At 35.9% G+C, this 14,046-nt stretch overlaps 1 protein-coding gene across 2 annotated transcripts; it reads left to right on the plus strand.

Moving 5' to 3' along the window:
* Positions 1-1,459: 1,459 nt before the first annotated feature.
* On the plus strand, positions 1,460-13,499 carry scb (scab). Of its 2 annotated transcripts, none has more exons than XM_068290626.1 (8): positions 1,460-1,650; positions 9,032-10,034; positions 10,108-10,210; positions 10,272-10,862; positions 10,933-11,062; positions 11,124-11,489; positions 11,794-12,655; positions 12,720-13,499. In XM_068290626.1, the coding sequence occupies exons 1-8, from the start codon at positions 1,487-1,489 to the stop codon at positions 12,819-12,821; spliced, it is 3,321 nt and encodes a 1,106-aa protein (XP_068146727.1). In that variant the 5' UTR covers positions 1,460-1,486; the 3' UTR covers positions 12,822-13,499. The 2 variants fall into 2 exon arrangements, with proteins under 2 accessions (XP_068146727.1, XP_068146728.1); XM_068290627.1 differs by lacking the exon at positions 1,460-1,650 and adding an exon at positions 7,889-8,285.
* The last annotated feature ends 547 nt before the right edge of the window (positions 13,500-14,046 follow it).

Raw genomic sequence — 14,046 nt, forward strand, 5'->3', positions numbered from 1 at the left:
CAAAGTCAATAGTTAGTTAGCCCAAACTTCAATGAAAACATAATAAGTTTATGAAAACCACACATTATGAAAAGTATTATAAGATGAAATTATAAGATTATATGAAATTATAAGATGAAATTTAGAAATTATGAAATTAATAACTAAAATTCTTTTCATTAAAGTAATGATTTTATTTTTATTGTTTCTACATTTTTATATGATATCCAAACCATTAAATATGTAAAATACATTTTATTTTGAAATTTTAAATCTGTATATTCTATATATTTCTGTATTTCTGTATAACATCCGAAACTTCTTCAAATATCTTTTAGATCTCGATATTTCTAATCTATATTTCTAAATTTTAATAGGGCATCCAAAACTTCAAAGAACTATTTCTTACTGATATTAGCACCTTGGAATCCAAATTTCGACTGTAATATTTATTCACTTCTAAAGATATTTTATGAAATTGGGTTAAACATTATTCTTTCATATACCATCTGGTAGATCCTCTTAAGTTTGGGCTTACATAAACTCAGACATTTATTTATAAAATCGTCGAAATTTTCACATAGTTAGGCATGACTGAGATTAGAATTTGAAAATTTTAGATCACACTTTCCTCTAAAAGAATGAAAATATTTGGATGGAAATTTCTTGTTTCCTTTATAACATCAAATGATAGTTGACATTTTTGTGTGGTGAGCAAGTACAACCATAAGTATACGCCATGCAATCCATGCCCCTGCCCCTGCCACTGGCACTGGCACTGGCTCGGTCTCTGGTTGCCTACCCACAACCCAACTCTACCCCTGCCTCTCTGTCTCTGTTTCTGTCCCTGTCCCTGCCTCTGTTCCTGGGTTTTTGTCTCGTTTTGCCATCGCTCTCTGGCTGCGGCTTTGTGTCTTTTCTGTTCATTTCGTTTCGAGTCGCCGTCGAGTGAAGTAAGTGGCAGAAGAAGTTGTATCTGAAGTTCGGTGGCCGCGCATGATCCAAGTGTTTTCCCTGAAGTTGCAGAGTCGCGCACTCGTATATAATGATATATGATGATGATGGGTGATGGATGAAGGAGAGGGGGATACCAAAACAAGTGTAAAACCAAATCGAATAAAAGCTAAAGCCTAATTTAACCACAAAAACAACTTGGCTAATTAAATTCAATTCAAAATAGAAAAAAATAAATAAAAATAAACAAAATACAGGCCAAGCAACTACCGGATGGTGAGCGTGTGCTTGTGCGTGTGTACATGTGCTTATGTGAGAGACTGTGCGTAATATTGTGTTGAAGGCGTCAATTAAATTCAATAAATCAAAAAATAAATTGACTGCGGTTTTAAGTATCCTGTTCGCCTCTATCTCTCTCGCTTTTATTTCGCACATTGCATAATTGTGATTTATTAATTCAGTGAAATAAATAAATAAAAAAGTTAACTTTTTTTTATACAAATTGCATATTAAATTAAAAATGTGCTGTCCCTCCCTGAAATATTTATGGCTAATGTGTGGCCTGCTTCTTCTTCTGCTAAGAGATATAGAAGTTAATTCCTTTAATTATTCACCACAAGCAAATTATGTGATAAATTCACCGAGTCATTTGAAATTTCAAATGAAAGAGACGCGCAGCTCTTACTTTGGATACACCTTAGTTATACGCCCAACCAGGTGAGCTAATGTAAATATTTGTAAGAATTTCATTAACCACTAACCAAAAGTATTCAAATATACATATTCGAATATGTTTGTGTGTGTGTGTGTGTGTTAAACAAGCAAATGTCTTTCACATTTCTTATGTCTCACACCTTTGTCAATATTTTGCACCTAACTTCTTTGTCTGTAGTCGTAGGGGGAGGGGGAAAAGAGTGGAGTTTGGGAGTTTATGACCAAATTGAGCAATCGAAATGAAACTCAAAATGATTATTATTTCACTCAATTAACGCTGCTGAAAAAGGGTTATTGCCATTTAACACTTGGCTTCTGTTACTCGAGATCAAATATAGAAAGAAAATACATAAAAAATATTCAAAATTGAAATTGCCCTACAAATTAGTTTGTCTCAGCCATAACGCTCCATCAATATCAACTTTGGCAGCTGCATAAACAAATCCACACCAAGTAATAATAACCAAAACCAAAACCACTTCAAAAACACTTCAGACCGAAAGCAATATCTAAAAATAACATAGCCCCCAATAGCCAAGCATCCAACTGACAGCCCCCAAGCAAAAAGCAATTTCAATTTCAACTTCAACTTCAAATTTCAATTGCCACAGAATCGAGCTGAGATCTAAAAGAGAGAGACACAGAGAGAAAAAAAGATCGCAACTTTAACTTTTGCAATTGACAAACTTGAATCTTTTATCTCTACTGTATGTGTGTTTTTTTTGGGAGGGGGGGGGGGGCTTTCTTTTGTTGGAGGGGTTTCGACCTACATATATCATATATACTTAAATGAGTAAGTAGACTCAATGGCGGCTTTTTCTTCATTTGTTTTTATAGAGAATACGGGTAACGAAATTTCAAGATATGACATCATGACTTTGCCCATATATGCTCACACAAACACACACACACCTAAAATTGAGACATAAGTAAATCAAAGTTAACTCAATCAATTCATTTTTTTTTTGTTTTTTGCCAAGCCAGCAAATTTTTGTCGACTTTTTTTTTGAAAACAAATTCTCGAGAACATGATTTGAAAGTGAAATTTAAATACTAATTATGGTGAGAAATTCTAAATAAGAATTATCATCCATTTATTTCATGATTTTTCACTTAATTGGATGAATCAGGGTAGAAATTGGAATTGTAATTTCCCTTCAATAGCATGATTCACAATTTAGTTTCTATAGTATATAAATTGTAATCTACATGTCGTAAAAGTTTTAAAATTTAATAGTTTAAGGTCAAGGGGTTATCCATATTCCATTCATTTACAATAAAATTTAGATTTTTACATTGGGTGATGAGTTTTTTCAAGTGGTTTTATATTTTTCTCATTGACATAAATCATTTTAGAATTGATGAGTGTTTAATTTATTGACTTAAACCAAAACGTATTTCTCATTTCATGACTTTCGAAAAAATTTTGTTCAGGTCGAATCCCTAGATCGGCCCATTGACCTAGGAAATAAAAATTTCCAACTTCGAAGAAATCTTTAATGTATAAAGATAAATTTCTAATTCTTCAATGTTTCTAAGAATGGAGCTACCAAATACAAACGACTTAGTATGTAACTAGCTAACTAACTATAAGTTACCAGCTATGTATCTGAACTATTAGGTTTCTTCATTATGAAGTCAGAATTAAGATCGATTGAAATCACATAAAAAACGGCGTCGATTCCTAATCTCTTTTCAGCTTAAAGTAATTAGATATTATTATAAGTGTTTGGGCCCTTATTTAGTAACAAAATCTGCAAATAATTGAATGAAAATAAAAAAAAACCATAACATCCTAATTTAAATGGAAAGCTTTCACAGTTTCTTTCATATGTTTTGATTTCTCGCTTGTGTCTTAAACTCATCTTAAACTTTTTTTGATTCAGTTAATGGCTTACTCTTTGAACTCTTTGGGTATTTAAAGAAAAAATTTATCAATTGTCCAGTTTCTGTAGGTTTTTGATACTTGAAAAGTTATATGTTTGTTGTCCATCGACGTCCGGTATGGTAATTTGTCATCTACTTTTAAATCCTTTGTAAGTTGAACATTCTTAGAAGAAAAGTTTAGTATTCCCTTTCGATTTGGTTCTTTTCGTCTACATACTTGCTAAGCATCTTTGTATCCTTCTTGTATTTACTCCATCACTGATCTGGTAACAAAAGGCAAAGACCTTGATCTGTTCATTTAGTGTTCGAGTTTGGAATAGAAATCTGTAGAAAAGCCTCTTTATTGTATTTAAACAAACAATATAGCAACGTCATTATATTTCCTCTTTTTGGGGGTCCTTTTGGCGCCAACCACCCTTAAGTTGAATCCAGAACTGTAAAAATGTCAAACATTTGCCTCCAATTCAATGCCAAAAAGTCATAAAGATTTACATCTCAAGAATCATGCAATAAATTATTTACTAAAATTTTTAAAAACCAATTAATTTCTGTCTCTTTTAGTACTTGAACTCAAGACACTTGCCCCATGATAAGTAATTAAATTAATTCAAAAACCAAAGTAAACTATTTCCCTTTCCCAAGTCACATGAAATTTTACGTGCTGAGATAAATTTTGGAAATTGTAAATGTCATTTACCTACTTTTTTTTTACTCAGTTCTGTTCTGTAAATAAATAAAATTTGTCTGTTTATTGGGGACGACGACAATTTTATTAGAATTTTTGTGCTTCTACGTGCTTATAACGAGTTAAAAGTTTTTCAAAATTTGTTTTTTATGTAAAAATTCTTTTAATTGAGGTACTTCCTCTGTTGATGTTCCCATTTTCATTTCCATTCCGATTGCCATTTCCCCTGGCTCACCTGATTTTGATGACTTGAAAATTTCAATTGCCACAATAGATAGACAGATATCTACCTGTATATAGAGAGCCATTTGTTCATTTTTATGGCTACTGCAATTACCAAGTACAAGCATTTGAATGTATGTGTGTAGGTACATACATACGTTCTGTCGGAGGCTACGCCTAATTATTTACGGAAATTGCGCGTAAAATCACGACAAGCTGTAATTTATTTCACATCAATTGAAGTTGGTAGGTAGACTAGCCTCCCCTCCCCGTCAACGTTCCCGTCCTATTTCCTTTTAGCCACGTTTTGTCAAATATTTTTGCATTTATTAAATTTGCTTTTGCTTTACATTTTTACGTTAACGCAATGAGTCATCCAAATTCAATAACAAATCCAAGTCAGGCGTCGTCTCGGTCCCCATAGCCGTCTTCCTCACACACACACACACATGGATTCTTGCAACAGCTGCATATTGTCGACGGCGGCGCCACAGACCAAAAACTCCCACAAAATGCAGTTGGTGGTCGGTGGGGGGGGCCGATTTACCATCACCGCCACCACACAAATCTGACACCGTACAAATATTTTTAGCTCTTTCTCTGTCTCTGTCGTGGTCATTAAACCCCAATTCCAAAAAAGAATGTTTAACAACACAACAAGAGAAACAACAAGAAAGAAAAGCTGCAACGCGGCTGCTTTTGTTCTTAAAACATTTGTTGACCGCAACGATGTTGCTGCCGTTGAATGAAGATGGCCAAGAGCAATCAGCAGCAACAGCAACAGCATCAACAATACCGCAAGATTTGTATGCGTGTGTGTGGGCCAGTCCCCCGCTCCTTTAGTCCGCATGTATTATTCATACAAAGAAAAGAAAAGAATCAGACGCCACCCTTTAATCCCCCCCGTAAGTAAAAGACTTCCCCATTTAATGCCCAACCCCATCCATCTTCCGCTTCACTTGCACTTACATACATTGACCAAGACGACAACCGAAGACATTGGATTTATCATCATGTTTGTATGTACGATACTTTACATGCTTGTGACTCATTTTTGGGGAAATACTGGAATGCCATTTCAAGCTACATACATATATACAGAGACAACTATATACATACATATGTAGTTACGAGGTGTGGACAATAAATAAGGCAATTCAATTTGGCGGGCATCACTCGATTTATGTGTGTGTGGGAAAAATTTAGTTTACTTTTCATTTTGATATTTTAATTGGTTCGACTCTTCCTCTTTGTCGCTTATATGTATATGTAGAATGAACTTTGTGGTGCTTTAATTTTAATCTGTATTAGTTAGTTAAACCCCAACAGTGGAGTATTCAAAATCTCCTTAGTACTCTCTTTCTAGTTGGGTTTCTTCCATTTTTTAGTGTTTCAAATTCAAGATCAGTCAAATTTCCAAAAACCTTACACGAAAAATGCGATTCCAATTGAAAGTCTGCGTTGAATATATGTAGTAGAAGTACCTAGAAAACATATTCTAAATTTAGCAAACTTATTATTCCACATTTGTTGTCAATATGTAAAGTTATGGATTTTAATTAAATTGGGTATTCACACTTCATATATATATCAAATCGGAAGTATGGCATATATAAAGAACTTTCGATAATATGAGTTAATAAAAAAACCAAAACTAAACTCCAGTGAATCCCGAAGATTCACAGATACAGAGGAGATTTAAATATAATTATGTATATTGACTTATAATTTACCATAATTTAGAATCTAATTTCAAGCGGAAAAATTGTACACAATGTTTCATATTATTCTAAATAAGATTTGACTTAAAAATATAATGTGCAAACTAAATAGTAGTTGCGATTTCTAAAAAACCATAATTCAATATTTCAAAGATAAATTCATAGATATAGGAATTCTTTCAAAAACCCTTCAGATGTTAATTCTTGTTTTGATTTTTTTAATAAAATTAAAGAATAATTTTATTATTTATTCTTAAAATTGAAGCATAATCCTTCTCCCTCAAGGACAAAATGTTATAAAAGTTATTTTTAAGTTTTATATTAAAGGTTTTCGAACTATTCATATACTTATGATTTTTGGAAAGAAATAATTTGGAAATAATACTTATTTTCGAACTTTGATTTTTATAAGCCCCTTGATTTTGATTTTCATTTGGTTGTCATCTTGACTTACAAATATAATGAAAAGGTTACTGAAAATATAAGAAATAATAAGTTGTTGAAAAAAAGTAAGTTTTCTAAAAGTGTTTGAACGTTTAGGAAGTATTCACTGTACATATGTATATGTAAAAGTATACATATATATTATAACATTATAAACAAATGTAATTATATCATTGCATGACTTCGCTATTCGTCAACGTTTGACTTTTACTCGAGTATTTATCAGAAGTTGAAGCTTGCAATTTTTTGAATGAAAAATTCTTAAAATTCTTTTTTCACTAAAAATTTATTTGAGATCTAAGTTTACTATATGACAACAAAATAATTCATTTAATACAATATTTATCGTAACTTTTTGAAAAATTAAAAAATCTATTAAAGCCATGTTATAAGCAGTTATAGTGGTATAGTTAAGGGCCTTTATTTTTAAGAAGTTAAGTGTTGTTTATAAGAAGCTTTTCGTTAATGAAAGTCCAAATATATAGACAAGTTGTCACTTCCCATTTGAAATAAACTTGTCTAAAAAATCGTTAAATAGTTGTAGTTAGTTATCTTAAATTTTGATATTCAACACGTTTCAGAAACAAATGAATCTGCCTTATTTAAGACAACAATCCAATCGATTAGTATATATTTTCTCCAGTGAATTCAATCAAATCGATCTAGTATGTACATTTGAGTAAGATTCGTTAACTGACCTGCTATTAGTTCAACTTACTCTTGATACACACCTCGTTCATAAGCAGTTGATGTTGTCTTTGTTTGTTGATGGTTTTTTTTTTGTTTTGGATTTCATTGTTTTTTGCTTGTTTTGTTTTGCTTGTTTTGCATAAGTTTTTTAACATATGTAAACAGAGGTAGCTCGCTTGGTTATGTACTTGTTACTAACTGTTGGTTAGTTAATGGCAGTTAGTTGTTTAGACAAATTAAAGACGAATGCTTCTGGAAACAAACAGAGACCCCTTTTTGAGTCACTGTTTGGTCAAGAGTGTGAAACCAACTAATAGAGTTGAAGTATAACAAATTTCAGTGGAACAATTTTCTAATTAGTTGACTTTGAACAACCAAAAAGATGCTCCACTCTGCCCCCCCCACACACACACACACACACCTTCCACAACGGTAAAGTGAGTAAGCCTTCTGGTAGTAAGGTGAGTGAGACTGTGACTGGAGTGTGCCTTCTCTTCACATTTTTACATATGTACCTGGCAATCGAGAGCTACATATATGGGAGTGGGAGCTTCGTCAAGCTGGCTGCTCAGTTTAGTGTTCGAGTGCTGAGAGCTCTCAGTCTCATTTTGACATTCAAACGTGACGGTTGTACGGTTGCCGGTTGCGTTACGCTTGTGAGGCACTGTAAAGTGATAATACTAAACGAATTTCGAAGTTATTTAGTCGCGGCCCAGCATAAACCCGTTTATTAATCATAAAAAAAAAAAAAGCGAAAAACAAAATTTTCACTTACATTGAATACTTGAGTGAACAATACTGATGATGGCCAGGCAAGGTCACTTGTTCCTGGTGCTGTCGCTGGTGGTGATCGGTGTGGTGAATCTAACCTTAGCCTATAACTTATCACCGCTACCCAATGTACAGATAAATGATCCACAATTTGCCACCGTTATACCTAAAGTGCGTGCGTCATACTTTGGTTATACCATCAACCTAAGGCCTCATGGGTAAGTGGGTGTCAAGGCAGGTGATGGGGGAAAGGGGGAGGGGGAGGGGGAAGACTACTTCGTCCCCCAACTCCAATACTCAGATTGGGAGCTGATGCTAAAGCTGCGGCTGCCGTTAGAGTAAACAGGTTGTCGATGATTCATCGCAATTCGATGGAGGAGCCGCTAATTCCAAAGTATAAAAACTTTTTAAGAAAACTGAATGAAAATTGACATTAAAAAAAAAATGCTTAAATAGCAGAAAAATAAAGAAAATAAATAAAATAAAATAAATATCTACAGCTTGTATCAACGATGAAGTCATGCTCGATATCAATTAAACACACAAAAGTCAAGAAAGAAAGAAATAAGTGAGATATATATGTCATAATCTTCTAGTCACTTTGAACATAAAATCTATATACTTGTTAATATATATTAATATATACATAGATTCGACTCATTTGACGTTTTTGCCTCACATTTTTACCTAACTAAAATGACTCCCAATGCCAATTTTTGCTTATCAGTTTTGGTTTGGTTTTGCTTAGTCGATTTGTGATAAGATTGTGTGGCTTGCAATACATATATACAGTAAACAATGGCTATAGAGAAAATAATGGCGAATTGTTTATCAAAGCGAATAAATAATGTTCGTGGAAAAATGTAGACTAATATGCTCTATGTCATCTCTGACTAATTTAAGACCACAATGACAAACAGACAATTGATTGATACAAATTTACGTTTGTTTTCGTTTGTTGCAGCATATTTGTTGGTGCACCTCGTGCCCAATCCACATTGGAGGCCCAACGTGGGGTCAATGAGACGGGAGCGATCTATAAGTGCTCCCTATTGAATGGCACCTGCAGTCCCTATGTGTTCGATGCGTTGGGTAATCGTCAGGCGGCAGCTAATGAATACACTTGGGATTCGGAGCGCAAGGATCACCAATGGTTGGGCGCATCGATGGATGGTGGCACTAGTGACAGTGACAAGTTATTAGTATGTGCTCCACGTTTCATTGCACCGTCGAACAGCGATTATCATATGCATGGCATATGCTATTGGGTATACAACACGCTCAGCGAACAGCCGGATAAGGTGGTTCGCATATCGCCATTGCGTTTGAGGGATCAACAAGTGGAGGAGGATGATACGGGCTATAGGTACTTCTATTATATCCTTGGTGAGCAGGGTCTAAGTGCTCATGTCTCGGACGATAATAAGGAAATGCTTATCGGTGCTCCCGGCATATTCATGTGGAAGGGATCGGTTATACGATATAAGCAGGTGCCCCTGGTAGATCAACCACAAGCCAGTCGTCGCGATACGAGTGAAGCCCAGAAGAGGGTGAAGGTGAAGCGGGCAAGTGGCGATACGGATATAAATTATTCGCCCGATGTCTCCTATACCACAGATATACCCAATCCACATCGTTGGGGGCAACCAGATGACTCCTATTTTGGTTATTCGGTGGCCACTGGCCATTTCGATAGCACGGATTTGAAACGTTTGCTCTATGTGGCCACTGCTCCCCAGGCTAATGAGCAATCCGGCGAAGCATACATCTTTGATGTGCGAGGCAAATCCATTGAGAAGTATCATGTGCTACGTGGCGAACAGTTTGGTGAATACTTCGGTTATGCTGTGCTGGCCGAAGATCTCAACGGGGATGGCTTGACGGATGTCATTGTGTCGGCTCCACAATATGCTTTAGAGGATTCCCATGACAATGGCGCCATATATGTTTTCCTTAATAAAGGAAGGGTGAGTAATATCGAGTTTTAGCTGCGATTGATAAATGACTAACCCATCGCCTTATCACGCTATATTTAAACAGTTCAATTTTGAAGTCAAACAGTTGCGTTCACCCATTGCGACAAGGGCACGTTTCGGGACAACTTTATCGCGCCTGGGAGATATTAATCACGATGGTTTCAATGGTGAGTAAACAACGAACCCCTTGGCCATCCTTCGTTCTATATTTACTTAAACTATTAACAGATATTGCTGTGGGTGCTCCATTTGCTGGCAATGGCTCGGTCTTCATCTACCTGGGCTCCCAGCAGGGCTTGAGGGATCAGCATAGTCAACGTTTGGATTCGCCAGTGGATCAAACTTCTAAATATGAGGGCTCTCATATGTTTGGACATGGTCTGTCACGTGGTTCCGATGTCGATGGCAATGGATTCAACGATTTCGCCATTGGCTCGCCCAATTCGGAATCTGTATTTGTCTATCGTGCATATCCTGTGGTGAAAATTCAGGCCAGTGTTCGATCGCAATCACGTGAAATTAAACCCGATCAGGGACGCATACAAATCACAGCCTGCTATGGACTGACCACAACAGCCACTCAGGCTTCAGCCCAGCAACAGGAGTTGGCCATGCGGATTGTCATCGATTCACAGTTGAAGCGTGTGAAGTTCACTCAAAGCTCCAGTAATGAATTGAGTTTCACGGCCGATGCCAAGGTGACCCAACAGTGTCGTGTCTTTGACTGTGATGTGCGCTACAGTGAGAAGGATATTTTCAAGCCCATTGAAATGGAAATGCACTACGAACTGACCAAAAATGTGCCAAATGATACAGCAGGTAACTGACATGGAGAGAAAAAGGAAAGTTTTGGCATCACATAATATAAATTTTCGATTTTTTTTTTCAGAATTCTGTCAGACTTGTGTAGCTGTTGATCCAGCTGATCCCAAGGTCTATTCCGAGAAAATTATATTTGTAACTGGATGTGCCAGTGAAATCTGCATAGCTGACTTGCAGTTGACCGCCAAGGACGTGAGGTAGGTGTTATGACTTTGGATTGACATTTCCCATTTAATTAACCTTTTGTTCCTCTATTAGCTCCACTTTCACCTTGGGTAGTGCCAATACCCTGCGTTTGAATTACGAAATAACCAATAATGGAGAGACTGCCTACTTGCCTCAATTCAATATTACAAGCTCAAGTCGTTTGAATTATGCTCAAATACCCTGGAACTGTAGGGTCGATGAGGCTCATGTGATGCTGTGTGATCTTCATGGTGGACGACCATTGGCCAAGGGAGAAAAGGACACCATTTCCATTAGTTTTGATGTTAGCAGTCTTGATGGACGCAACTTGATAATCGATGCTGAAGTGTTTAGTACGGGCAATGAAAAGAATTCCACGGATAATCAGCTACATACGGTTATTGGACTGGTGGAGTACACGGAAATTGATGCCACGGGGTGAGTAGAGTAAACCAAGGTCAGAAGGTGATCTATAGGCCGATCTAAGACTGTGAAATAGAAAACATTTTCTCCCTAAACTATGCAATAAATTGTCCAAAAAATAACTTGTGGAAGTGTATAAAGAATGATCATATTTTCGGCCTATTGCATGGAATGGCAAAGTTCCCCCAGTTCGAGACCTAGATCCGCCTGAAATGCCTTCTCTGAACGCCTTTTAATTGCCATAGCCAATCGAAATATCGTTTCCTTAGATGCAATTTTGACATACAGACTTATAAAATTCATTTCGTTTTCTTTTTAGTGGCCAGACAAATGCTCAAATTGATTTGGAACATTATAAAAATGTTGCTGAAATTGTCAATAATTACGAGATCAAAAGTAATGGTCCCAGCACAATTGAGGCTTTGGAATTGGAATTCTATATACCTGTTGCATATAAGGTGGCTGGATCCATAGCTGTTATACCCATTATCGATGTGAATAACATTAGCATGCAGGCCACCTTCGATGCCCAATTGATAAATATCGAATTATTCGATCAGAATAATACTTTGCTCATCACAAATCCCATTGAGACATCGACCATTAGCCAGGTGAATAAGGCAAAGTCGGGAAACAGACAATATGATGCTGTTAAGAGCGGTCATGTGGATATTCTGGATTCCAGTTCAGTGGCCACTGCCTCTATGACCCGAAAGCGCCGCGATCTCAAGGCTCTGACCGCCAATCGGGAGCAATATGCACGCATTTCACAGATCAAGGCTCACGAATTGCTCAGTGATGATTACAAGGGCAAATTGCCAGTGAATCGCACCATTGTGTTCAATTGTCGGGATCCCACAATGACCAGTTGTGTGCGGGCTGTGATCCGTGTCTATAACTTTAAGCCCGAGAAGCCAGTCAATCTGAATATGCGCTATACAGTTGATCTTAACGAGATCAATGCCATTCTGGTAGATCCCTGGGAGTTCTTTGTTGTGCTAATCGATCTGAAGGTGCGCAAAGAGGGCGATCCATTGGGTAGCTCTCTGGTTATTAAACGCAAAATTGAACCGAATGTGATATCGAAACATCTGGACAGAAGTTTGCCCATTTGGATAATAATTGTGTCCGTTTTGGGTGGTCTTCTCCTGCTGGCTGGCATGGTCTATGGCATGTATAAGGTAAGAACTAATTTGAAAACTTATCCAACTCGATCAACAACTAATATTTTTTTCTCCATCGCAGCTTGGCTTCTTTGAGCGAGCCAAAAAGGATGAAATGGAGAGACTAACACAAGGAAATCCAGTCGAGCCTGAGGCTGAAAACCTCAATAGTGGCAGCAATTAAAATAATACAATTATATAAGCAATCAATCCATGTGATTTTTCAGGGCCTGGTATACATCACACATTCTAAATGATCTGGTCTACTGGTCAAGCAACCAAAATCCTATATAGATGACGCCAATAAATTAGTCTTAAAGTATAATATTCCAGAATGCAATAACTTTCACACTGCATTTACAGACAACGAATGGAGAATGAAAACAAAACAAACGAAAGATAAAGAAAACAAGAAGAGAGAGAGAAGAGTTCAAGCATTTAATGTTCTTGTTGTTAATTAAGTGACTTGTATTTTAATTTATTAGTTTTAGTTTTTGTGTCACGCACAGTCAAGCCATATTGCCATCATTATGTGTACATATATACAGATATATATATATATATAGATCCCCACATAAACATATATATATTTATTAAATAATTTTGTAATTAGTGTTCAGCTAGTTGGTAAGCTAAGTAACATGGCAAAAGCAAAAAGACTTTAAAGTTGTAAAAAATGTTGACGAAGGCGAAAAAAAAAAACAAACAAAACAAAACGAAAGAGAAAAAAAAAAACCGAAAAATTATAAATTAAATGCTAGAATTTTTATTAAATATTGTGAGCAGATTTTATACGAAACGAAACTCTAGTATTATATTAGTGAAAAGTATTAAGAATAAAAAAAATTTAATTTGTTTTTTACTTATTGCGGTTTGCTTTATAATTTCAATTATTGCTATCGTGTTTTATTTACCTATTACTAGCTAAATTTATGTTGCCTCCGCAAAGTATGCAATGAGAAATGGTTTTCTTGTTGTGAGCTCACAATCATAATAGATCTTTATGAAATGAATGGAATGATAATCTTCCGAAGTCATAGTAATTTTATATTATTTACAAAGTTGTTGATTCTTTTATTAACTTAGAGCCTAACATAAACTTGGGATGCTGGGAAACTTTGAATGTTGTTATTCCGTAATGCCAAGAATGACAAGAGAGAGAAAGAGAACAGAGGTAGATCCTTGAAATAAGTCCATATCTACATATATATACACATGTATATACATAGTCCGAATGTATCCAACATTCTAAACTATTACTTGGTATCTATCTTGATGGTATAGACCTCGGAGCCCCAGTAATCGTTGTCAGGACCTTTAGCCCTGCCCTTTTTATGGCTTTCATCTTCCTGCTACTGTCATTTACCCAAAGTAGTAATAACTTCTGATTGGTTTGAGTAAGCAGTTGG

Source organism: Drosophila tropicalis, unplaced genomic scaffold, assembly GCF_018151085.1.
Source record: "Drosophila tropicalis isolate 14030-0801.00 unplaced genomic scaffold, ASM1815108v1 contig_593, whole genome shotgun sequence".
Lineage (NCBI taxonomy): Eukaryota > Metazoa > Arthropoda > Insecta > Diptera > Drosophilidae > Drosophila > Drosophila tropicalis.